Below are 24,619 nucleotides of genomic sequence, written 5' to 3'. Positions count from 1 at the left end.
ATGTGGTAACATCAACTACAACACAAGTGTCAATTTGGCTTAATTGGCGCAGTGGAGTGGATATTGCATTTGGCTTAATGACAAGGATCAGGCTGACAGAACGCAATCACTATTAAAGCTAATATTCGTCAGAGTGGAGTCGAATTCTGAAGAAACAGGAGGGTGGAAGAGTTGCAAACTTAATTGCAGAAGAACTCATCATTATAGCGAAATTCTTTGATCATTACCTCCTTTGAAAACGTCCCTTGAATAGGCGTCACACATAACTCAAAGTAGGGCTGCTCTTTTTAAATCTAATCACATTATATATATATATATAAGTATGATTGAAATATGGCTTTTAAAAAGTACAGAAGAAGACAGTTTCGATTTCGTTTCGTTTCAAATTTGATCAAATAATTATAAACTTCAATTCAAAATTCAATGAAATACTTTCCGTCAAATGCATGTTTCTAGGCCATTCAAAAACCGTGAAAATCTTTAGCATAATATTAATGTATTGAAGACTCACTGATGTGCTGAATTTCTAATGAGTACAAGAGTTGAAAGCTTTGCTCTTCCCTTTACTGAAGTATTAATAAGATACTCTCAAAAACTCGATTCCTCTTTCGCATTCAAATTGTAGTTTTCAAAATTGCTGCTTAAAGGCCTTTTAAAACTTTACGTTGAATACACAACTTTTAGTTTATATAAAAGATTAACTGATTGATTTGTTGTAATGTTGCGAGAGAAAGAGAGAGCATGCCGTTTGATAATGGTTTGGTTAAGGTTCGTTTTGAATTAAACTCTAACCAATTCTACAAGATCATTCAAAACAAACATATATGTGGGGCAAATTTAATTTGGTAATATAAGTAATATACATATTCGTAAAACAATAGTTAGGAGGAGAAACCAGTTGTTAAATTAGCACAAAAGAGTTCTCAACAAAGATTGGCGCCAGAATTCTTTTGACACAGTTAACTAAAAAATGGAAAAAAAGCTTATCCTATGTTTTTATCAAAGCGGCAAGAGAACTCAGTCTACAGATGCGGAAACGCCTTTCACTGTGGCGAAGACCAAATTCCCTCATGGACAGAGACGGCCATGTAATTGATATGCAATTCTTTTTTGTTGTTGCCGGTGTCCGTTTTTTTTTCTCTTTTGTTGGCTGGTCAGTGGTTCGATTTGTGAATTCAGGCAACGTTTTGTGCGATTTATTCGTACCAGTATCTGGCCCTACAAAACGGCATCAGGCAAAAGGCGAAACCCAACAGGCCACAACGTGCAACATGCAACGGAGGCATTCAACGGCAGCCACAACTTTTCAAGGTGAATGAAGGCCAAGGGCCACATTTGGCCCGATCGAGGCGGTGTGTGTGTGTGTGGTTGTGAAAAAAACTTTTGGTATGTGCAGTTACAAGATTTTTATGTCTTTTTTGTTCGTTTTATCGCTCCACGCATTACTTGCGTACTTCGCGTATTTTTAGCCAGCGTTTATCTTTACTGTAAATCGTCTGTGCGCTTAAGCTTAAGCCAACCTGATTAGGATTGATACAGAAATGGGTTGGCGAGGCTGTGCCAAAATAATGGCCAGAAGAGAGGCGTGCGGCCTTGAACGCTGTGGCCCCTCTGTCCAGACCTCTGGCGATAAGTGCATTTTAATGTTAGCCCAGCCAGTCGTCAGTCGAGAGGGAAAGAACTGCCACTTAGTTGTAATCAATGTGCTATTCTTTCTCTCAACGCTTGTCACTTGATTGCCACTGCATGCCATAACTTTTGCAGCTAGCCTTTTTAACGATCTTGTTAGCCATGTGCTTGTTTTGACCAAGAGTGTGCGATGTCGACAACTCACTTTAGATTCTTTGGCACCTACAGCCTGATTACTCCATCTTACCAACTTACTGCCATTTGTTGTTTGTTTAGCAAATTCCTGGAGTTCTGCTTCTGCATAAAAAACGGCAAAGTCACCAACTGGCCTAGAATGTGTTAACAGCCCACGTTACTGGCTCTGATCTCGGAGCTAATTAGAGTCCGCAATCCAGTATTTATAGTCCCTACACTCATATCTTTTACTGCACTAAAGGCACACACCTACTTTTCGAATGACGGCTTAGCTGGCTTTATTACCAGCTTTTGCTTTATTGTTTGCCTTTGGCTATGACGCCATCGAGTTGCTGGAACAAAAAAGCAAAACAAACAAAACAAATTATCGGACAGCCAACCACAAACTAATTCGTTGTTTGAATGTGTTGCTTGGCGATACTCACCTACAGTTCCACTTCACGCTAATAGAGAAATTGCATTTCAATGCTGTAGAATTGCCAAAAGAAACTTTTTACATTATAATTTTGGGAAGTTAGCTTAACTTAAAAAAAAATTGGTAGCCTTTTCCCGAACTATAAGATGGTTGAATGTATAAACCACTTTCCAACCCTAAATTATTACATGCGTTGTATTGAGTATAAAATATTAGTCCCAAAATCTTAAAATAAATAGTTTAATTTTCTGCTAAGAAGTCTCATATAATTTTGAGAAGAATCAAGACCTTGTCAATTCAATAGTTCATATACGTTATCTTTAAAATATTACCTACAAATTCTGAATTGAAGTGGTTTATAATATAAAATTAAAACAATTAACTACTTTCCCAATGTACTAGTAGAGTAACCAGTTAAAAGTATAGAATTGTGATTTTTAAAACTGCAGGGTATGAACTATCTTATCATTTAACACCGTAAAATAAATTTTTCGATTCATAATGTGTACATATAAGTCGTATATTTATTTATGGTTATAGATCGGACAAGCGTAATTAAAAAAAAAAACTATTATATTTCTGTATATGAGAATATGTACGTTTTCTGAAAATTGGTTGTGCGCGTCCTCATTTCTCGTAATGCTAAAAATCTCAATGAAATTTTGTTTTTGCATAAATATCCTGTGTGTGGCATTTCGCATATTTTCTACCGCCTATTAAATGAAATTTCTTTTTGTGAGTATAACTTAAAAAAATGAATGATTAATTAAAAACTCCCTTGTATGTCCATCTTTCTCCCATCTCCTTCTGCATATTAAATGAAATCTACATTGCTAACAACTTTGTCTTCTCATTGTAACTTAAATGGCGTTATCCACTTCTAAATGCCAGCAATAACTCAATCTTCATTTCCTGGGTAGGATGACGAGACACTTGTAGGTTCAAAAAACTCATTTGTATACCAAATACTTGTATATCAGAGCTGCCTTCTTTTCGCTGGCATTTGCTAATCGGCACTCAAATCTACAATAGTCACACTCATTTACATATTTAGGCAGATGTAAAGTAGGGTCCACTATGAGCTCATGCTCCGACGCTCAACTACCTACAAGTAGTGGAACCTACGAAGGGGAGTTCAATTGACGTTTCGGCGCACGCCCAGCCAATGAGTACAGGGCTCTATAAATACCAACACTTGTTGGCCATGTTGCGTGTGGAAATAAAGGCCTCTGAGCACTGCTTGTTGTCAATTTTCACGCATCGTTTTCCATTTCGTTGCTTTGACGCGAGATACTATGTACATAAAAGTTTGTTTTTCTTTTATTGTCTGGGAGACTGTTTTGACGACGGCAGTTAATCGTCTGTTGACGGCGGTGCGTCGTCTTTAAAGCCAAAAAAGCTCCCCCTTTCGAGCTTTTCCATATGTGCCCACCATTTCCACTCAAAACAACTCAAACTTTTGAGTGAGACTGGATTTGATAAGATTCTGGCGTCACTTTTGATAAATGGCTTTGTTGCTCTTCGTGTTTGCCTTTTGTTGGTAGTTATGTTTAGTTTGCTATTTTGGCATTTCTATATTTTTACTTTTAGTCAAATGAAGTCATCGCTGGAAAAAATTACGGGTCTACAAATGAACAGCAGGGGCATTATTAAGATACATACTATATGTACGTGCCCGAGTATGTTAATATTCGTGTGAAGTAAGCGGGAGATATAAAAGTTATTTGAACAGCTTGGATTTGCAGAGCCAAGTGAAGGGCTTGTTGTTATACCCTTTAAATAAGAGGGTAGATAGATCAGAGTCAATTAAAATTTGCTATTATGGTGCACGACATAATTCGGTTTCTTGTTCAACCTTATAACTTTATATACAGCAATAGAAATAATGTAAATTGTGTATCCCAAATCAATTCAAAATTATGCATAGCTTTAAAATTCTTGACCCGCTTTAAGTTCGATTTTCAATATTGAACATTTTTGTTTTTCATTTTTATAAAATTGACGATGGTTTGATTTGCATTGTATTTCTTTTTAAGAATCCATGTGTGATCAAATTTAGTCACTAAATATCTTATTCTATACCTTGACATAATTCACAACATGGGAACTATACTTTAATGAAAATGCTAAGCAATATGATTTAAACTGTTTTCTTTTTCTAAGATATAAGAAATATACAATATTTCGGATTTATGTTGGGGACCTTTTTTAGAGCTACTTATTAACCAAGTAAGAATAGTGTAGTCTTGAGCCGGTTATATGGAGATTTGGCATTTAAGGCATATGTTCTCAGGCGGTTGACAAACATACTTGTATATTGTGAGAAAAATGAAATTCAATCATTGGCATAGAAAGGCACGCTTAATTGCTTAAACAATTACACACAAAAACAAACAAAGAAAGACGCACTTAATTGCTTAAGAAATTATATATAAATAAATAGATGTCACAACGCCCACGCACTTAGCACTCAGACCCAAGTACTTACCGTATAACTTACTCGTATAAGGTTGCCAAAGGTTTCTTTTCCATTGCTTACCTATTTTGAAATTAGTCTTAAGATTGCAACGGATAAGGCACATATACAGACCTACGATTCAAATAGATTTATAGTTTCACATAAGCATAGCTATGGAAGCACTTGAATGCAAAATTCTGGAACTTGAACGGGTTATAAGGCGTCAGGAGGAAATTATTAACCGACAAAATCAGCAAATGTCGACTTTTGAAGAACAACAATGGCAGCAACAACATCAACCGGGGATACCAAATCTACGCCCAAAAGATATTATACAAGAGTTCCAGCACATAAGACCTCTAGATGATGATAATCGTGCCCCGAGTTTCCTTCGAGCTGTGGATATGACAATGGAATTGTGCGGCGAAAACGAACAGCTCAAGGCATATGGCCTTCAGATAGTTCGCAACAATAAGATCCTCGGAGGCGCCGCCAACTATGTAAGACTGCTACCCGAAGCTATGTCTTGGTCAGAGCTTAAACAAAAGCTGTTGCATTACTTTAAGCCCACAATGACATACAGTGATGTTCTCATCGGATGTCAGAGCATAAAAGTGAGTAGTTTACGAGATCTATTTGGCTATTTTGAAAAGGCCAAGTTTGCCATCAACAATATATACGAATTCGATCAACTGAAGCCACAAATGTATAGGCCGGAGAACGTTGATGGATATCTAGTCAGTATTTTGATTGAGAAGATCGAGGGGAATCTTCGAGCGCATATAGGTGGAAACGAAAGCCTCTACGATATAATAGAAAAGTTTTCCAGGCTTAAAATCTTAGACGACCTTCATACAATACATTATAAACATGTAAAGGAGACCGATACTAAGTAGCTTATGTTAGAACAACCGATAACAGCAATAAATCCCTCCTCACCCATTTGTAAATATTGTATAACATGGCCCAAAATTCTTTATATTAATATTCAGCATTATCATTATAATCAGAAGTTAAAAATTCAATTACAGAATGTCCCTTTGAATTTTCAGAAAATAAAGGTGTTTCTGATTCTTCTGCAATTGATATGGACAGCACATGCCTCCTTGCAGGTCACTCCTATTTTAGAAGAAGGCGGCTACGTTGAATTAAGACTAAAAGAAGTGGAAATAGTGAATAAAACAAAAACTGTCATTCACATAATAAATTTATTGGAAATAAAATCAGTTCTAGAGGCCATAGAGGAAAACATAATCGTACTTAATGTTTATGAAAAAAACGAACTTATGAACGAAATTAGACTTTTACAAGCCAAACTTAAAATCCTTAATCCGCCAGATCATCCCAAATGGTTATTTGGTACAATGGAGGATGATGACATATTTGAAATCGTAAGCCATTTGAGGTTGTCCAGTACAAGTACATTTTCTCCCATTGTGGTTAATAGCATTTTAAACAATTCTGTGACTGATTTAAAGCAGTCTATAGAAGCTGACCGAAATGTTATTCAACAAGTTCTTAGTGGAAATAATGATGAAATAAACAATCTCAGACTCAGAGTGTTATATTTAGATGAGAAACTGAAATTGCAGTCTCTGGAAGCAAAACTAAATCACATTCAGGACATCATAGGCTCAGCGGAGAAGAATTTTATACACCCCAGCTTGTTTGCAGACCTAGAAATAGACAAATTTGGTATCGACTTCTACAAACTTAAATCAATGAAGATTGGAGTCATGGCCTACACAGATAATGAATTAATCATGGCCATCAAGATACCTGACACATTGGTTAAAACAGATTTGAAAATTATAAAAAGATTGTCCAACCACAAGCATTTCCAAATCGATGCTAAGGATGAGTACATAGTGAGTTTAAATAACGATGTCTTCCAATACGAGAAAGAAGTGGAACTGAAGAGATTAAGAAAAAGCAAGCATTGCACACTGACTAGATCCTGCAGGTTTATATTCAATGATAATACAGAACTGGTCGAGATCGATGAAGAAACGCTAATAGTTCAGAATGCAAAGGGACACAAAGTCGTGCAAAACTGTGACGATAGAGATATAAGTCTATTGGGAAATCACTTAATAACTTTCAATAATTGCTCTATAACCATTTTTAGTCGGATTTTTAGAAATTTCAATACGAAATACCATGAGAAATTTGTTTACCAAAATAGCATTTTTATAAACTCTACAAATGTGGGAATTCCTTTTGGCAAAATTAATATTGAGCATTTTGAAAACATAAAGCGAATAAAGGAGTTAATATACCATAAGAATGTATCATACGCTATTGCTATAGCTTTGTTCATGTTGATCATGTTAGTAGTAGTTGTTATGATATGCTGCTCTAAAAAGAACTCTTCGCATACCAATATAAAATCGGGCAGATGTCGCGCAAATCTAGCATACAGTGAGGGAGGACAAACCTGTTCCTCCCCAGAAGTCACTGACATTATTAACAAATATATATGACGATAAGTTTAAGATATTTAATAAGAAACTCAAATTGTTTATTCTTTAAGAGTCAATAAATATTTGCATTTGTAATGAAACGTGGTCTTTTCTTGGGGCCCAAAAATTTCATGAACGCTTTGGGGATTATGAATACATGTATCTAATAGTACATTTTCCAGAGATTAAGAAAATCTTACCCTCAAAGAAATCGGAATTATTATTATTCTATTATTCCCTTACCTAACCCTAAAAACTTTCATCCGCCCGGATCCGCCGGTGTGCACAAGAGCAAAAAGAAGACGAATGCATGGCAGATAGGTTCGCTGTTTTAGCTTTAATTGGCTATTAAAATATTGTATTTTGGATTATGGTTACCAACATTTAACTCTTGGATCCTATTTGGACGATTAATCCATTAATTTATAAACAAATAGTGAATTTAAATAGGCAAAAGTGGTTTTAGTTTGTACATATTTAGATATGGATAACGACAAAGTGAACCAATTTTGAAGAAACTTCAGAATATCATAGACTTACTAAATACTAAAGAGTGATCGGTTACTCTTCGAATGGCTAAGAAAAGTCTAAACACAAGGTTTTGTGCCCCTAGCTGTTATGGCTTAAAAGCAATCGGTGTTCATACGGTCAGACACACAAATATGTCTTTATCGATTCGTCTTTTCATGTTGGTCATATACTCCTAAGTATGTATCTACAAAGTAGGATCTGCCACGTCCCCTTCTGCCTGTTAGATGTATTTAGAATGGAGCGTAGTATTGGAAGAAAGTAGTTTGGCCAGACGAGACCAAAATAACCCGATTTTAGTCGGTTGCCTAGACACATTACTAGTGCAAATTAAGTATAATAAAGGAATTTTAAATCGATTGTTTGATAACATGTATCCACAAGTGCATATAAATATTTATATACAAATATCTAACTGCATTAATAGTAATTTTTACTCGAAAATATTAATGAATTTAATTTCTATATGTGCTATAATATGTTCTTAAAGTTTCTGAACTAATGCCATATTTGAAGAAAATAGTATTATTAAATAATTTCCACACATTCTTTTAACTTGTTTTTGTTCACACGAGTATATTTGAGATATTTTGCGACAAATGTGACTTCTATTCTATTCTATTTCTATTCTTCGAATCGATGCAGATTTATGTTTTATGAAAAGTGACAAAAACGGTTCATTTAAACATCATTTGTTACTGTTGATTTTGAACAAATAGTTTTTGAGTGTGGCAATCACTCAAAAGCACCAGAATGAGAAGTCACTCAAAAATATCACTCATACGCCGCCTGGGCTTCGGCTTGTTGTTTGCTACGTGCGCATTTGACCAAACAGTCGAGTGTGGACAACATTTGCGTGCAGAACGGTGCGATTGGCGGATAAGCGTGTGGAAAACCTACCGAAAATTTATTAAATCAAATATTCTCACAATATCATTTAAGCTTCTAAACAAAAGTAAGTCCTGAAGTGTGTGTTAAAGAATTGTGTTCGAGAGAAAAATACTTGTATACAACAAGTAATAGTATACCACTTATGTGTAGGGACATAAATGCACATATAGTGTAGTGTAGACACTATATCAGTGCGCGAAATGCTTACAATCAGAATATTGAATGGAATAAAACTCTGAATACAACGGGAAATGATTTTCAAGTGCTGCATGACCCGATTTCAAGGAAAATATGAATTGTGCGGCTATTGTGTGCTGCTCCTCCAGCGTTGTGAACAATGGAAAGAGTATACACACACAGATACACTATACATACGTGTATGTATATTTAGCATCGTTTTAGGCGCACTACCTACTTCTGCCTATGTGTTTTTATGTAGATGCGTTACAAATGTGTATATATAAATACTAGGCACAGGTTTAATCATCAACAGCTTCGTCCCCTGCTCTCATCCTTTGAGAAATGAAACATGCGCACTCACTGCTGTTCCTTGCTTTTGTTGAGCTCTGTGGGCTCTCGGGGAGTGATGTCATCTGGAGCTGTTGGTGCTGCTGCATATTTCACGCCAACCTGACCTCACTCTTTACGCTGGGGCAAGTGGCGTGCTCAGCAATGGGTCCCCATTGGTCTGACGGCGCCCACCACGGCCCCCAACCCCAACCCACTCGTATATGTTTCACTTCCTGTTTCTGTGGTGAGCATTGCCCGCGCTTTAATGCACAGCCATGGCATATCGCAAATAAAGTATATACACAAGCTGCGCCACTTTTGCTTTCGATGTGAATGTCTCGAAATTTAAATATTACTGGAACTATTTATATTGTGCGCGCATTTGAAAAATGTTGAGCAGAATAATAGTGGAGAGGAGGGCGATTATCGCTATGTATACATAGAGATGACCTAATTGTGTGCACTGCATGGCTGTTTTGGTTTGTGGTTTGGGGTTGAGGTAGGTCCTCCGCTAAGATGAATTGCCGAGTTATTAAGAAGAAATATTCTCTGTCGTTATTATTCTGAAAGGTGCGCTTAGGTCCCCTTCCATATACAAGTACATATATAAAATTCAAATTAACGCCAACCGCTTTTGGCAAAAGCAATTAAGAATGATATAGACGTACGAGTATCGACGATAAATGCCACGCGCTCCCTCATATCCCTCCCTCACACCATATGTAGAATTATGATGCCAAAAGCGAGCGCAGAAAACATAAAATACGAGTAATCTGGCTAATTTATCATGGTCTGCAGCAAGTCAAAGCGGATTATTTTTGATTTTTCTTCTTTTTTCGAACTAGCCACACTTTCTGGTTTTCTGGCTGTCTCTCCCCTGCAGGTATTTGTAGTTTCCAATTACATACGGGTACATTCAACCAGACACAACTTTGTCTGCTGGGTGGTCACTGACTATATTTCTGGGCATATGTACAAAAACAGGCGGCACTTGAATTACGCAGTAGCAAGTTAAATCATACATTGTAGTGGAAGGCCAAGGTATACGTTATATTATTGATGGGTGAAGAGGCGTCGATAGGCGTGCTTCTCATTAATTGTGCTGCGAAGCTCACCCATGACACTTGACATACTATAAATGAATGCAATTAAGTAGAATGAAAACAAAAGCGCGAAGAGCAGAAGTAATAATTACAAGTCTAAGCTGGCATGAGAAGTCCAAAGAAGTGACTTGAGAAATCATAGCGAACAAATATGTATACAGTAGTGACGAAGAAGCCAGTCCTTAGACAATTAATAATTGCCTATGTCCTCTGTGGAGATATCGTAGGATACATCTTAATTAAGTATGGGATTGATCGGCGCCATATTAAGTAAGGGAAGGATCATATATAGTATGTGATGAAAATGCCAAAGTAAAGAAAGGAACAAGTATAATAATATATTAGCTAGGAATCAATTAACTATATGATATGTATGATTATTATTATGGGTTTCTTGATCTTTGATTTCCTATGTGAACATTTGAGTATACGAGTAATGCGAAAAGCATTTGGAAAACAATACAAATAAATGCAATCGTACAAGTAGTTATCAGGTCCATTTTCGAAAACACAAGTCGACCACATTTTTACACTGATTACACTATATTTTCTCTCTTTAGGAATTTGCAACCAGCCTAATCTCTCTGTTCGCTCTTCTGTAAAAAATAACTCAATACAATCGGTGCTCGGCATGATGTGGCGGCATGATGATTTCTTTTTATTAAGAGTACCTTTCAAGCGGGGCGTGCAATATTTTTAAATGCTTATTTCATATTTAAATTGCCAATCATGTTGACGGCTGAAATATCTATTTAGGCATAATATTGCTCGTATTTAAAGTCCAGTGCGTGTTGTATGGATTATATATTTTTGCATGCTCGGTTGCGGTTGAAGCGGTAATCGCAGCTATTGTGGCGATGACATAAGCAGCTGGAATTAGAAAAGTATCATTTGGGGGCATTAGAAATCGCACTCGCGAAAATGATTATCGTGCGGAACTAGCGCAGCACACAGAGAGTGCAGGGTGAATAGTGCAGGGAGTAGGGGCCAAGGGGCCAACATTGTCAACAATTGACACGCTCGCTGAGCAGCGGGTGGGAGATGGAATTACGAGCATATCATGGATGAAGGTCGCTCTGGCCTTGACCCACCCAGATGAGCCGTTGTTCTGAGCCCACTTGGCTTGCTCATATGGGGCATATGGCTAATCTGTTTAATCTCAGCGCTTTAATTAACAATGTGTCATGTTCATTTTGTTAACAGCTGTCAAACACAGGCCTCACAATACAAGTAATTCTCCAAAGTCGGAACCAATGGCCACTCAATGCATAATTTAAAGCGATTTAATTTATGCACGCGTTGTGCCTCCAAGCGAGTCTCAGACTTGGACTGCAGCTTCTGTGCTTTTGTTGTGGCTCCTTTAACTGCCGTATAATTAATGGCCCAACCAATAAAGGCCTACGTTTTATTTAATCATTGTGCTTTTTATTATGTGCTCGCGCTTCCCTTGGCACACCGCAGTTTAGGCATAGCGACAATTTATGTTGCCTGCACATTTAAACTGAAGTCGTTGTAAGATTTATGGTCGACTTGAATAAGTAGCTTGTTCTCTGATGGGAATTAAACGACTTTTCCATGTTTAGTTTTCGCTACAGATTACTTTTAAATTGGAACGCATGCAGGCCAATATTAACGTAGAAACTCTGACGACGAATAGGCTCAATTATGTAAAACGACTCGTGGTCAGGGCAGACTATAGACCCATTAATATTTAATTCCACCTCATTATGCGCTCTTCGCAGAGGCAAGTTTACTCTTAAATGTGTGTAATTACTTCGCTACCAAACTACTAGCTAGGTGCTATTGTCTATGTAGGAACCGGCATTCGTCTGATAATGTCTTTATCAAGATTTTTTCTCTCTTAGTCGCTTGATAAGTCCTCCATGGTCAACCACTAACTATACCCAGTATACCAATTCTGCCACCCCAAAGCAATTTAATTTTTTCATCTGTTGGTTATCCATTAGCCACTACTTGCACATCTCAGGCAGTGGTTAAGGTGATGCTCTGATCCTAACTGATGGAAGTTTCCAAAAATCTAAGTTTTAGTTTTTCAATGAACATCATTTGATGCCAATTGAATAAGATTTCGAACTTATCAAATATTTACGGCATTTCTACGCCAAATATGAAAGTCTAATATAGTATATGATTCAAAACAGAAAAGACAGATTGATTATTATTATGTATTTATACTATTTATACTACCTCATCAAATATTCAAAGAAAAAGGGAAGACACATATTAAATATATTATTAACACATACACATCTATTAAATATTCATAATATAATATTTAATTTAAAGAAAGTATAAACACCTTACGTATACTTTTTAATCTTTAATTATGGCGTCTACAAAAACTAAAACTTTCAGCCATAGACATTTTGTGGCATCTCAGTGTAGGCCTCATAAAATTCTTCTTCACTCTTCCACTGTAAATGCATAAAATCGGTTAAATAATTGGATTTGCTAGAAGTGGTTAACTTTTAAAAATCTGCCGTTCCTCAAAGCCTAAAGGCCTACACCTGTTTGTCTAAAGACCGCTATGTTCGGTATAAGATTCTTGCTCCAGGGCACAAGTTAAATTTCTAAATTTTTATCGACGCCAGAGAGTTGTGGGTTTGGTTAACATTTTGTGTTCACGCGTATGTGTCGTCATCAGTGGGTCGTTAAAGGCCATTATATATCTACATATATGTATGTACAGCTATCGCTTTGTGGTTGTGCGTCAGCGATAGAGAACAAGCGGCGTATGAGGGAGAATTTTTAATGGACCGAACCCCCAATAATCTGCATATAATTATAAAACAGCTGTGAAAGCTTGACCGGAGAAAAAGTTGCAAAGTCTTGGCATTCATTCTTTGCTGTACCGACGAGCCGGTTGTTGTTTTCAAAGCTGGCTGATATCATCGGGCACTATAGTATACATACGAGTATATAAACAAACAGACTCGTATATAGGTTCGCTTATGATGTGCAATAAAATAGTATAAGAGAGGAAGCTGAGAATTGATAAGCTTATCTGTAGAAGCCGAACAAGAGAAAAGATATATAGAAAGCTACGGACTAGACGCCTTAGATTAGTGCTTAATAGTCAATTCTACTTGACCAACCACAATGTTGGCCACCATTGCAGCCAATAGGTAAGAATCGAAACAACTGCGCATTAATAGATATTGCGTGCGAGGTTAAGCAACAAACAACTAATTTCAAATGAACGTTAATTGATAAGCCACACATGTACAATAAACATATGTATACATATGTATGTATGTATTAGTCATCGATATGTTTAACTCTCTTCTATAGAAGTCGAAGCCACAGCCCAGTCATGTCGGACGACGCAGTTAATGGCACCACTTCCCCATCTCCAGCGCCCGCTGCTTCCGAACCACCATCCGTAGAGCTGGCCCAAATGGCGCTGGAAGAGCAGCCGAAAGTTAGCTTCTCGGACCAGTTCAAGGCCTTCTCAAAGTTCGGCGACACCAAGTCGGATGGAAGGCTCATAACGCTGTCGCAGAGCGACAAGTGGATGAAGCAGGCGAAGGTGATAGACAAGAAGATAACCACCACCGACACGGGCATACACTTTAAGAAGTTCAAGGCCATGAAAATTTCACTGAGCGACTATAACAAATTCCTGGAAGATCTGGCCAAGACGAAAAAGGTGGAGCTCTCGGAGATTAAGCAGAAGTTGGCTAGCTGTGGTGCACCTGGTGTGCTGTCGGTGTCGGTGAGTATGGATGGGACTTAATAGTTTCCAATATTTCTAATTAACTCCTCATATTGTTTGTAGGCCGGCAAGGCGGCTGCGGCTGTGGATCGTCTGACGGACACCAGCAAGTATACGGGATCTCACAAGGAGCGCTTCGATGCCAGCGGCAAGGGCAAGGGTATTGCTGGGCGTCGCAATTTGGTGGACGATTCCGGCTATGTGAGTGGCTATCAGCACAAGGACACCTACGATGCCCCCAAATAGAGAATGTACAAATGCTCGTATTATTTAGAGTTCTTTGTCCCAACTCGCAACATTGCAAATCCCTCTCGAAGTTTATTCCACCAGATATTCAACTTTTTATTTAATTTATGTGCAGTTTCTTAATGTATGTAGCATCAATTCTTTGTTTTCATTCTCGTATGTAATATAATATAAGTTGTGATAATTTAAGTGCTTAAAATAAAAAACCAATTATCATTTAATATTTGTTAAATTGTTTTATTTTCATTTATTTTCATTTCCTACAACATTCAGTTTCACTTCAGTTTCATGCAAGTCTAAAATTCCAAAACCAAAATACAAAAATGTTTGAGCACATCTTAGGATTACAAATTTAAGATAAACTTTATAATGACAAACAAACAAGATTTTATTATACATGTTATTATACTTGTACAACCCTACCAAAGATTTACGTACATATGTATACATTCATACTATACTCGTCCTTACAAGTACTTGTATATTGCGAATCGAACATTTTTCGCTTGAATACAAATTCTAATAAAGAGAACAATTGTGTATTAATTGATGGAATTGTTTTTTTTTAGGAGATTCGCTTATTCTACTAATCTAATGAAACTATCTATTAATTAGATCTGAATCCATTTAAAAATCGATTCTTGAGAAAATACAAATTTTTGTATTTTTATAAAAGTAAATACCAAAATTTCAATACCTCCGGTTTGAAATTGTTGAATTTTCTAATAAAGCATTAGAATGGCCGATTATTTTATTCGGACTCTAAATGCAACACAAGTTATACTTGTCTGTTTTGATTAAAATGTATACAAGAAATTAATAAAAGTAAAGCTTTAGACGCATTACTAAATAGACAGTAATTGGGCATCCATTGGGTTTAAGAAAACTGAATATTTCAAAATCAAGGCCAACGAGCTTCTCTAACCAAGTTTTAAGTCGATTTCTTTTCTGAAACCCATTTGATATTTAAATACTAAACATTACTTATTTCAGTTTCGCTTAAAGGCTTTGCAAGTGATCTAATAGGTGTCGTAGCGGTTGAGCCCCTTAAAAGCTTCATTTACGGATTAGTCTATAAAGCAGTCTATAGCCATATACGATATACATACATATACATTATATTATATTGTATAGTATGTATATTACGTATTTGTAAAAGTATCCATTGATCCATTGCACCGAGTGAAGAGTAATGAGTATTATGTCATTGTCAGCAGCGGTGCGTCGCAAAACCAGAGCAGTGTGAAGCAGATTAGGCGTTAGACGAAGCGAATGAGTTCGTCGAGCCGCATGGAAATCGATATACTTGCAGCATTTGCACAATCTAAGCCAGACGGGGAGGCGGCTATCAATTGCAATGCGCCTCTTTATTGGTTTGTTATTACTGGCAGATCAGTAGATATCGGATAACTGCAACTAGTCGGCTATAGTATGGTATAGTCGGGTGGGTCTATAAAAGCCGCAACAGGTGCCCTTAAAGGCTGCAGTGCAGCCCCGACAGTCAACCCGACAACAAGAACCACATTGGAGACTCTCCGTTGCATTCTCAAGACACAAGTGCAGGAACCAGTAGAAGGAATCATCGAAGCAGCATCAGCAACAGCAACAATTAAAATGGCATTCCGTGGAAAGAACGCAGTGGTTACGGGTGGTGCAGGCGGCATAGGGCTCCAGGTGTCGAGGCAACTGTTGGCGGCAGGTGCATCGGTAAGCTGAGCTGAGAGAGTGTCCAGATCTGAGTACGTCTAATGTGTTTGAGGCTGCCTTCGCAGAAGCTTGCCATTATAGATCTGCAGGACAATTTGGAGGAGTTTGTCAAGCTGCGCGCGGCTCATCCCACGCAGAGTGTGATGACCGTTAAAATGGATGTGGCTAACAAGAAAGGTATAGAGGCCACTTACGAGGAAATCATCAGGACCTTTGGTAGCATCGACATTGTGGTGAACATTGCAGGTATTTTCAATGACAAGGAAGTCCAGCGGACGTTGTTAGTGAATCTAGTAAGTCCCTGCGGCCATTCCCATAACTTGTGAGGCATGATTTCATGAAATGTTCTTTAAATTTCAGGGAGGCATCATCAACTCTAGCTTGAGTGCATTGCAATGCATGAGCAAGGAGAATGGAGGCAATGGTGGCATTGTGGTCAACATGAGCTCTGTAGTAGGTCTCGACCCCATGTTCATAATACCCGTTTATGGGGCCACTAAGGCGGGAATCATTAATTTTACTCGTTGCTTGGGAGTAAGTTATTGAATTTGTCGATGAAAAGACATTCTATTCACAGCTTTTCGTACACAGAACGATAGCTTCTATAAACGCTCGGGAATTCGGTTTGTTACGGTCTGCCCAGGCGCTACCATGACGGATATGTTTACCAACTTCACCGAAAAGATTATTTTTCCGGAAACAAGCGATGAGACTTACAAGATTCTAGATCGCTTGAACAAGCAGAGCGCCGCCGATGTCTCCCGTTGCATTTTAAATGTGCTTGAGAAGGAGAAGAATGGCGCCGTCTATGTTATCGAGGGAAAACGCGTCTTTCCCATAGAAATGAAGACGTACTGGACGGGCAAGGAACAGGCCTAGATCATGACTATTGCCTGCAAGTGGGGAAGGGGGTTGCAACATACTATTATCAACAAATTAGAAATGAATTATCAAATGTAGTCTTTAATTAATTAAACAAATAAAACGAACAAAATACTCTGTGTGACCTTTTTAGTCAGTTCGCCAACTAACCAGCACCTCGTCCGTGCGATAGCGCTGCGTCACAAAGGACTCCTCGAAGGGCATGCGTGTGCCTGCCCGAAACATTTCTGCGCCAGCATGAGCAATCATCAGTCCATTGTCAATGCAATAGCGTTCATCCGTAGCAAAGAGTTTGCCACCGCGCTCTTCGCACATAATGCGCATCATTTCCTGAAGTCGTTCATTACAGCCCACACCGCCGACAATAAGCACCTGTGGGGCGTTATGGGAAAAATATAAGCTGTGAGACCTTAAAGCAATGCCTCCATACCTCGTTGGAACCGCAATGGGCCATGGCGCGCTCGGTTATCTCCACCAGCATGGCGAAAATTGTTTCCTGTAGCGAATAGCATAGGTCCTCCTTGCTATATTCCGGATCTACTTCATCCTGTGGCTTCTTGCGCTTGTTGCGTCGTCTGCTGGGATCCGCCAAATCTTCAATGTGCGACAGAATTCCCGAAAAGCTAACATCCATCCCTTTCACTACATAAGGCAGTTTTACGTATGTGTTTCCCTTCTTGGCGAGCTGCTCAATATTATAGCCGGGACTGGGATCATTTGATAGCTTGATGATGCGTGCAAAGCGATCCAAGCAATTCCCCACAGCAATGTCAATGGTCTCGCCGAAAATGCGATAGCGCTGATTGGAATAGGCAATGACCTGCGTGTTACCGCCGCTTACATATAAAACGATCGGATTTTGGGCGCCGGTTATATGTCTGCCCATCTCAATATGGCCCACGCAATGGTTAACACCCAACAGCGGCTTCTCCCACAGCAGTGAGAGCGTGCGCGCCACAATGGCGCCAACCAACAGTGGCGGCGCCATGCCGGGTCCTTTGGTGTAGCAGATTACGTCCAGATCTGCAGGCTTTAGCTGCGCCTCTTTCAGGCTGGCCTGCACCAATCCCAATATCTCTTCACGATGATGTTTGGCCGTCTCCTTTGGTAGAAAACCTGTTGCACAGCGGCTGTTTTATTTAATGCTTACTTATGTATGTATGTATATGTGTATGGTCTTCTGGTTTATGTGCTTACCTTCACCCGGAGGTGTGATGTAAGTGCGTCTTACATTTGCCAATACTTCGCCATCTCGTATAATGCCAATACCGATTTTGTTGGCGCTGCCCTCGATACCCAGCGCACAGACCATTATTCATTTACTTCACTAACCGCTTTCAGTAAATTGAATTGTAAACAATTTGCGACGTGCAGCGACAGCTGCTTGAATTGCACGGTGAACGGCAAAAAGCGTGATGCCCATTGTGAATGGCGCTTTTGAGTGAAAAGAAAGATGTAGTGAAATCTGTTTGCAAAAATTTACGAATAAACAAAACAATTGTGTCACAACTACGTCAACATGGACTCCGGGCAGACGTTAGCGGCTGATAATAAAGGGGAAAATGTTGCAGAGGCAACGCACAAACCGAAGACAGACTCGGAACCAACAAGCCAAAACAAAGACTATGCAGACGACGTGGACACAGCGTCTGCATTAGAGAGCGAGCTTCAGGAGCAGCTGGAAGACGGTAACAAAGTACAAAGTGAGAACAATACAAAGCAGGAGGCAGAAGTACCCACAATCGAGGCAACAGCGGCAGTATCTAGCTTGGCTGATGGTATTAAAGCAGCTGTGCTTACGCAGATGGCTCTGCCAAATTCGAAGGATCACGATCCGTCCATCAACAGCGTTGCTGTTTCTGTAGGAGTTGAAGGAGCAGCTCAGCCCAAACCGTTGGCCGTATCCATGCCAACCACACCATCCATGCCAGCCATGCGCTTTCAGCTGTTGCAAGAGCAGGAGGCACAGGATCGCAGCAAGACACAAAACGATATACTTTCGCATGTACACTGCCTGGCACAGTTGGAGGAGCAGCGACGTAACTATGAGCTGCAGCTGGAGCAATTGCGCACAGCCAATGCGCAGAAGGACAATATGATGACACTTTATCAGCGGGAGAATGCTATTCTGGAGAAAGAGAAACTGGCATTTCGCAAGGAAATGGATATGGCTAACAAGGAGAAGGAGGCCACTGTTATCAAGTTTGCCATGAAAGAGAAACTGCTTATCGATGCTAAGAAAGACAAGGAGGCTGTGGAAAAACAGCTGGCCGATGCCAAAAAGGAGGTGAAAAATGTGTCCATGCGCTTCCAAGCGGTCCATGAAGAGAAGTCACGCATGACATACATAATCGATGAAAAGGTAGGAGTGAGAGCATAACTTCATATATTCAATATTTGGTAAATTCGTCTATTGCAGTGTAATGAAGTTCGGAAATACCAGCGCGAATGTGAAAAGCTCAAAACGGAGATGGGTCATTTAGAGTCCAAGCTTAAATATCATGTCAATAAGCTCAATATTGAAACGGAGGCCAAGGCGGTTAGTAGACACATAATAGTTTCACGCTTTTGCGTTGCAAAGTTCTCTTTCTGTAGGTGTTGGAGCGCAAGCTGGAGGAGGAACGTAATGCACCCAACAAGCTGGAGGAGAAGGCCAATGGTAAAACAAATTTTAGCCTATTGACTTTACCTTATTAAAAAATTATTCTCCATTTCATAGAAAAACTCAAGGTGGAGTTCGAGGCCAACACAATACTCTTGAAACATGAAATTACAAGTAAGACTGAAGTACTTGAAAAATTAAGCAAGGACCAGCAGAAGCAAAGCGAAGTCAACAAGGAGTTACAGCAACAGCTTTTGGAACGCACAGCTGCGGTAAAGTAACTTGGCATTTGAAATTTATCTTAAATTGCTAAAGTATTATATAGAACGAGGAACTCACAGAGGAGCTAACAAAGCTACGTGAAGAGCACAATGCTGTAGAGGCGGCGTATAGCGATGAGTTGCTTAATTCGGCCAAGCTGCGCGGCCAGCTGGATGAACTGCAGTTGCTGCGCACACAAAATACCATGTGAGTTGTTAAAGTATAAAAATAGCTATCACCTACCAACTACAACTGTTGTATTTCTGCAGCAATGAGGAAAAATTGGGAGAGTCACAAAACAGAATCAAAGAACTGGAACTTATAGTGCAGGACAACGATTCGGATCTGTCACAATTGCGTAAAAAGGAACAGGAATTGCTAAGCATTAATATGGAAATGAGCGAGCTTATTGTGCGACTGCAAAATGACATTTGTTTGGCCGAGTCCAAGGTAAACGAAAAGTACAAATAAAAAATACCTGCCCCGGGTGAGGATCGAACTCACGACCTTAAGATTATGAGACTTACGCGCTACCTACTGCGCTACCGAGGCCGCGTGTAGGGACTTCCCCAATTGTCGAATCGAATTACACAGAATTCTAACACATATACATACTATATATCCATATACATGCATATGTATCTAATTATTTGTACAAACGCCTTATCTGTTTTCACACCTTTAGGCGCAAGGTCTGGAAGCTGAGAACAAACTGCTGAAGCAAGAGAGACTCAGGTATGATGGGAAATACAGGGAGTTGGAGCAACAGCTGAGGGACGAGGCCGCACAAAAGAATGAGGAACGTCAACTGCTGGCCAGACATCTGTCCGAGAAGACGAAGCTGTACGAGCTGACCAAAACAAAGCTGGAAAACGTGCAAGGGGACTTTGAGGCCACACAAAATAAGCACGCAACAGTGGTGAGGGAGCTGCAGCGTGAATTACAAAAGTACAAGAAGGGAACTAACGATGTGAAGGGAATGCCTGCGAGTTATTGCAGCAGCTGCCACCAGGCTGTCAATGGCCATTCCTCTGAGCTTCGGCGTACGTACAGCCGCACCAGTAGCCATGGAAGTGCACAAAGCGGCAGCCGACGTGCAAGCGAGTCGTCCGAATCTGAAGCGGCTGCGAGTAGCGTGACAGCTGTTCCTCACTCGCACTCACAAGTGGACATGCAGGCGGTGCCGTCCAAGAAGGTGTTGGTGGAACGCATTCTGCGACTGCAGCAGGCCACGGCCAGGCAAACAGAGCGCATTGAATTTCTGGAGAATCACACGGCGGCACTGGTGGCTGAGGTGCAGAAGAAATCGAAGGTGGTGCAGCACTATATGCTGCGTGATCAGACCGCTGGCGCTCTCACCTCTTCCAAAAGCGATCAGAATAAAAGCGATCTCGTCAAATACGGCAATGGGATAATGGCGGCCATTTATGGTGGCGTCAAGGGTGGTGAGCATAAAGGCATGACACTGGAATTGTCAACTGAGATTAACAAAAAGCTGCAGACAGTGCTGGAGGACACGCTGCTTAAGAACATAACGCTCAAAGAGAACCTTGATGTCTTGGGCCTGGAGGTGGACAATCTGACGCGCAAGTTGCGCGCCTTCGAATCCATGAAAGGGCACTGACAACATTTTCCGACATTTTCGCCATAGAGCCTCAGTTTAAATATCCAACTTTTTAGGGTTAAATGTAAAGTATTTCGTAGTGTATATACATATATATATATATAGGTAAGAAAAATCCGTTGTGTTTAAGGTGAATCATGTATTTGTGTATTACTTGTATATTAAAACATCAATATGTTAACAAGGCATGCGAGGATTTGGCTTATAATAGACCTTCGTAGAGTTTTGCGCTGACTTCTGGTGGTTTGCTCAAACTCATACCAAGTTGCACTGTCGGTTGCTCACCCTCCGCGGCGATCCGCGCCTGCTTGTTATACGTTTTCTTGAAGTGTACATTCATGAGGGGATTGGACTCGCCCGTCTCCTCACGAATGTATTCACGCAAGAGCGGCGGAAACTCAATCTTATTCGGCAATATGACTTCACCGACCTTTTTCGTGTTCTTCAGAAACTTTTGCTCCTCCTCGACGGGCACCAGTTCATAGTCTGCTTTGTAGCTGGTGCTGTAAATCTCCACTGGCTTTGGTTGTGTCACACCTCGCCAGGTTTTCTCCACTGTCACGCGCACCTTGCGTTCCTCACCCGGCTGCAATGCAAGTTCGTCAATAAAGAGTTTCAGTGTGCTTTCAGTCGTAATCTTACTTTCTCATCCACTGCCTGCACCTTTAGAATTCGCATGAAGCATGGCTCCGGGTAGCGCTGAAACATATTACGTATCAACATGCGACCGACTCCCCAATTGGGCAGGTTGGCCACCAACTCCCAAAGCGTGTTGCCGCGGAAGTCTGTGGTGCGCCCAATGTATTGTATCACTTTTTGGCTCATTTCACTACTGTTCCGTTCGAGTTTAATTAAGAAACTAAGAGTTAACCGCTCGTGTTTGTTATGTAGCAAGAAGTTAACTGCTGAGCGCTGCTGCTTCTATTAAAAATGTCATTCACCTTTCGGCAATGACACAACGGCGTTGCCACTTGATGCGCAGTAATTGTAACGGCACATTCATTGCGCCTTTTTGGTAGTAGTTGGCAACGCATGCCTTGGAGAAGTCGGTGTAATTTTTACGATCTTCATGTGCAAGTTGTTTTTCTAAAAGAATTTAACGCGTTAGAAGTTTTGCGCTCGAGAAACGCGCTGCGCAAACTGTTTGTGAAGTCGGGGAAACTTTTACGATCTTATACGGAATTTGTGTTTCGAAAAGAGTTTAACGCGCAGCCGAAGTGAATCAGTGCTAGAAGTTATGTGCCTGAGGAATGCGCTGCGCAAATTGTTTGGTGAGTTTGTTTATTTATATATACATATACATACATATACATATATTTTTATTGAGGAATAGATAGCGATCACATAAATAAATAAGGATGTATACGCACTTGTATATCCTTGTATAACTAGATTTTAAATTGATAGTTGCTATGACCATGACTAACCACTGCGCTCATGCTCGTCCAGCGCATCATCATGCGCCGAGTGGCCCACAGCGCTCGCGTCCACTCGCTCGTCGTACACCTCTTCTTCACCATGATCTCCATGCCCCGTGGTTTGATTTGCACTCTCATGCAAGCCAATCGTTGCATGCGCCCCTGCCTTCGATGCATTTACCTGCGCTGCCGCGGCAGAGGATGCTGCCTTAAGAGCCGCCTCTTTGGTGGCTGCGTAATCTACTTGCGCTTGGTGCAGCTGCTCCTCGACCTGCTCCAGTCTGCTTTTCGCTTGTCCCACCATGCTTGATTGCGATGCCAGTTGATTCGCTACCTCGCTGGAGGTTTGCTCGGCCTGCTCCGCCACCGACTTGGCATTGTTAACAGCTGCCGTGAGCACAGAAATGTGATGATGTGCTGCCTGTGCCGTTTGCTGTGCCAACTTGGCCGATATCTTTGCGGAGTTGAGCTGCTCCAGCTCTCGTGAGAGCGCGCGTTGCGCTTCCGCGGCTTGTTGTTCCAGCTCCTGCAAGATCACTTGCTTGCCGGCTAGGGCTGCCTGAGCCGTGGCGGCGGCTTGAGATGCAGCCTGTGCCAGTGTGTTTTTGGCAATAAATGCTGCCTGTTTGGCCGCTGCATGCTGATTGGCTACCGCACTGTGAGCCTGATCCGCCGATCCCTGGGCTATGGAGCGCAATCCACTGCCTATGCTGTAGCCGGCCTTGTTGCCACTGCTGCTGCTGCCACTGCCGCTGCTGCTCCCAGCATTCGAAGATTGGCTGTAGTAGCCTTTGGAGCCGCCGGAGCTGCCGTGCTGATAATGCTGTTGATGGAAGTGCTGGCGATGTTGGGTCTCGTGTGCCGGCGCTGTGGGCTCTTCATGGCCCTCGAACGTTGGTTCGAAGTAGCTATTCTGATGATGATAGTTTTGTTGAGGTTGAGGCTGCGAGTGCCTGTAATGGTATCCATTTCGTTTGTGCAGCCTCGCCATTGCCTGTGCGCAGAGCAGCGCTGTTTTAAATCATGAATAATGGAACTTTCTAATGGAGATTTGGATGCAAAACTTTGACTTACCTATTAGCAATTGGCCTAGCAAGCAACGTAATCCTTTCGCGTACATCTCAGTTAGTCTGTCACAAGTGCATTGAGCGCCTGCCTCGCTTGTGGGCTTCGTTTTATACCCAACAGTTGATTGATGGCAGCGATGCAGAAATTTTGTAGTGCGGAAAGTCAGTTGCGGTTTTTGAATTTAAGTAGCGCTCAGCATGTAATGTTTTTTAACATTTTTGTAATTTGAATAGGTCGACCCAAGCTTCAGGAAGCGCCAACAGTTTTGTGCGAGATTTGGGAGCGAGTTTTAATGCTTCGGTGGCACGCATGTTATGGCGATGGGCGTAGATGTGTGGGATGTTAAGTGCGGCTTATCTTAAGTGGTTTTTCTTCGCATAGTTTTTTATTCGCATTGCTGGTAATCGAATTTGCATTTTATGGGTTGCGTCAAATCTAAATTGATCCTAAAATGTTGCACTGATTTGGATTTAACGCTTGTTACGCGATAATGATGTTAATAAGCTGCACAGTAGCTGGTTAATGTACTGTAAGCATTTGCAATCTTTGCCAAGCCATTGGGAGTCGTAAAAACTATTCACACTTCGCTTTCATTCACTTTCATTCATAATATACTCGTATGCACTATATTGTAGCTTTTCATATTTACTTGAAATGAAACATAAACAAAGAAAATGCAAAAGCATCGTGCAGTCTAAAGTTAAGGCATTTCATAAGAACATAACGCAAAGGCAGCGTTTTTGCTTAATTCCCTAACTTTCCGAGACTTTAAAGGAGATAACAAATTTTGCATTGCATGCAACGGCTAGGTTAGGAGTGTTAGATGAGTATGATGCCGGGAATAAAAATTCACATCATTTATTCATTCTTTCCTATAATGTAAT

The 24,619-nt window shown here is 40.4% G+C and overlaps 6 protein-coding genes and 1 non-coding gene across 8 annotated transcripts; 3 read left to right on the top strand and 4 right to left on the bottom strand.

Annotated features, from left to right (window-relative positions):
- The first annotated feature begins 8,529 nt into the window (after window positions 1-8,529).
- Window positions 8,530-14,396, top strand: LOC115632588 (TPPP family protein CG45057). Of its 2 annotated transcripts, none has more exons than XM_030529813.1 (3): window positions 8,530-8,642; window positions 13,504-13,927; window positions 13,991-14,396. In XM_030529813.1, the coding sequence occupies exons 2-3, from the start codon at window positions 13,526-13,528 to the stop codon at window positions 14,171-14,173; spliced, it is 585 nt and encodes a 194-aa protein (XP_030385673.1). In that variant the 5' UTR covers window positions 8,530-8,642; window positions 13,504-13,525; the 3' UTR covers window positions 14,174-14,396. The 2 variants fall into 2 exon arrangements, with proteins under 2 accessions (XP_030385673.1, XP_030385672.1); XM_030529812.1 differs by lacking the exon at window positions 8,530-8,642 and adding an exon at window positions 13,101-13,337.
- Window positions 14,397-15,656: 1,260 nt separating this feature from the next.
- Window positions 15,657-16,881, top strand: LOC115632330 (alcohol dehydrogenase 2). The gene is made up of 4 exons (XM_030529433.1): window positions 15,657-15,880; window positions 15,946-16,173; window positions 16,241-16,414; window positions 16,472-16,881. Exons 1-4 carry the CDS (start codon window positions 15,788-15,790, stop codon window positions 16,757-16,759), a joined length of 783 nt encoding a protein of 260 aa, XP_030385293.1. The 5' UTR covers window positions 15,657-15,787; the 3' UTR covers window positions 16,760-16,881.
- Window positions 16,824-18,126, bottom strand: LOC115632329 (probable tRNA N6-adenosine threonylcarbamoyltransferase). Its single transcript, XM_030529432.1, has 3 exons — window positions 17,960-18,126; window positions 17,193-17,878; window positions 16,824-17,134 (listed from the first exon to the last, which is right to left on the bottom strand). The coding sequence occupies exons 1-3, from the start codon at window positions 18,072-18,074 to the stop codon at window positions 16,892-16,894; spliced, it is 1,044 nt and encodes a 347-aa protein (XP_030385292.1). The 5' UTR covers window positions 18,075-18,126; the 3' UTR covers window positions 16,824-16,891.
- A 99-nt stretch (window positions 18,127-18,225) lies between these two features.
- On the top strand, window positions 18,226-21,435 carry LOC115632221 (coiled-coil domain-containing protein 186). Its single transcript, XM_030529279.1, has 7 exons — window positions 18,226-19,124; window positions 19,182-19,301; window positions 19,358-19,421; window positions 19,482-19,636; window positions 19,690-19,832; window positions 19,895-20,075; window positions 20,311-21,435. Exons 1-7 carry the CDS (start codon window positions 18,282-18,284, stop codon window positions 21,247-21,249), a joined length of 2,445 nt encoding a protein of 814 aa, XP_030385139.1. The 5' UTR covers window positions 18,226-18,281; the 3' UTR covers window positions 21,250-21,435.
- Trnam-cau lies at window positions 20,105-20,177 on the bottom strand. Its single transcript has one exon. It is a non-coding gene; the product is annotated as a tRNA-Met (tRNA).
- LOC115632222 lies at window positions 21,369-22,135 on the bottom strand. Its single transcript, XM_030529280.1, has 2 exons — window positions 21,892-22,135; window positions 21,369-21,835 (listed from the first exon to the last, which is right to left on the bottom strand). The coding sequence occupies exons 1-2, from the start codon at window positions 22,072-22,074 to the stop codon at window positions 21,452-21,454; spliced, it is 567 nt and encodes a 188-aa protein (XP_030385140.1). The 5' UTR covers window positions 22,075-22,135; the 3' UTR covers window positions 21,369-21,451.
- Window positions 22,136-22,186: 51 nt separating this feature from the next.
- LOC115632629 (la-related protein Larp4B) lies at window positions 22,187-23,787 on the bottom strand. Its single transcript, XM_030529859.1, has 3 exons — window positions 23,742-23,787; window positions 22,677-23,678; window positions 22,187-22,335 (listed from the first exon to the last, which is right to left on the bottom strand). The coding sequence occupies exons 1-3, from the start codon at window positions 23,785-23,787 to the stop codon at window positions 22,187-22,189; spliced, it is 1,197 nt and encodes a 398-aa protein (XP_030385719.1).
- Between the last annotated feature and the right edge of the window lie 832 nt (window positions 23,788-24,619).

The sequence above is a fragment of the Scaptodrosophila lebanonensis genome, unplaced genomic scaffold (genome assembly GCF_003285725.1).
Source record: "Scaptodrosophila lebanonensis strain 11010-0011.00,11010-0021.00 unplaced genomic scaffold, SlebRS2 tig00001415-arrow-pilon, whole genome shotgun sequence".
In the NCBI taxonomy this organism is placed as follows: Eukaryota; Metazoa; Arthropoda; class Insecta; order Diptera; family Drosophilidae; genus Scaptodrosophila; species Scaptodrosophila lebanonensis.
This window is presented reverse-complemented; position numbering and strand designations above follow the sequence as displayed.

Excerpts from the sequence above, each read along its gene's own strand:
- LOC115632588 (XM_030529812.1), top strand. The coding sequence starts at position 13,312 with ATGTTGGCCACCATTGCAGCCAATAG. Across the intron at positions 13,338-13,503 it reads GCCACCATTGCAGCCAATAG|AAGTCGAAGCCACAGCCCAG; the intron begins GTAAGAATCGAA and ends TCTCTTCTATAG. Across the intron at positions 13,928-13,990 it reads CTGGTGTGCTGTCGGTGTCG|GCCGGCAAGGCGGCTGCGGC; the intron begins GTGAGTATGGAT and ends TATTGTTTGTAG.
- LOC115632330 (XM_030529433.1), top strand. The coding sequence starts at position 15,788 with ATGGCATTCCGTGGAAAGAACGCAGTGGTTACGGGTGGTGCAGGCGGC. Across the intron at positions 16,174-16,240 it reads GGACGTTGTTAGTGAATCTA|GGAGGCATCATCAACTCTAG; the intron begins GTAAGTCCCTGC and ends TTTAAATTTCAG. Across the intron at positions 16,415-16,471 it reads ATTTTACTCGTTGCTTGGGA|AACGATAGCTTCTATAAACG; the intron begins GTAAGTTATTGA and ends TTTCGTACACAG.
- LOC115632329 (XM_030529432.1), bottom strand. The coding sequence starts at position 18,074 with ATGGTCTGTGCGCTGGGTATCGAGGGCAGCGCCAACAAAATCGGTATT. Across the intron at positions 17,879-17,959 it reads CATCACACCTCCGGGTGAAG|GTTTTCTACCAAAGGAGACG; the intron begins GTAAGCACATAA and ends GCTGTGCAACAG. Across the intron at positions 17,135-17,192 it reads CCCATTGCGGTTCCAACGAG|GTGCTTATTGTCGGCGGTGT; the intron begins GTATGGAGGCAT and ends AACGCCCCACAG.
- LOC115632221 (XM_030529279.1), top strand. The coding sequence starts at position 18,282 with ATGGACTCCGGGCAGACGTTAGCGGCTGATAATAAAGGGGAAAATGTT. Across the intron at positions 19,125-19,181 it reads CATACATAATCGATGAAAAG|TGTAATGAAGTTCGGAAATA; the intron begins GTAGGAGTGAGA and ends CGTCTATTGCAG. Across the intron at positions 19,637-19,689 it reads TTTTGGAACGCACAGCTGCG|AACGAGGAACTCACAGAGGA; the intron begins GTAAAGTAACTT and ends AGTATTATATAG.
- LOC115632222 (XM_030529280.1), bottom strand. The coding sequence starts at position 22,074 with ATGAGCCAAAAAGTGATACAATACATTGGGCGCACCACAGACTTCCGC. Across the intron at positions 21,836-21,891 it reads TGCAGGCAGTGGATGAGAAA|CCGGGTGAGGAACGCAAGGT; the intron begins GTAAGATTACGA and ends CTTGCATTGCAG.
- LOC115632629 (XM_030529859.1), bottom strand. The coding sequence starts at position 23,787 with ATGTACGCGAAAGGATTACGTTGCTTGCTAGGCCAATTGCTAATAG. Across the intron at positions 23,679-23,741 it reads GCTAGGCCAATTGCTAATAG|CGCTGCTCTGCGCACAGGCA; the intron begins GTAAGTCAAAGT and ends GATTTAAAACAG. Across the intron at positions 22,336-22,676 it reads GGACGAGCATGAGCGCAGTG|AAAAACAACTTGCACATGAA; the intron begins GTTAGTCATGGT and ends AAATTCTTTTAG.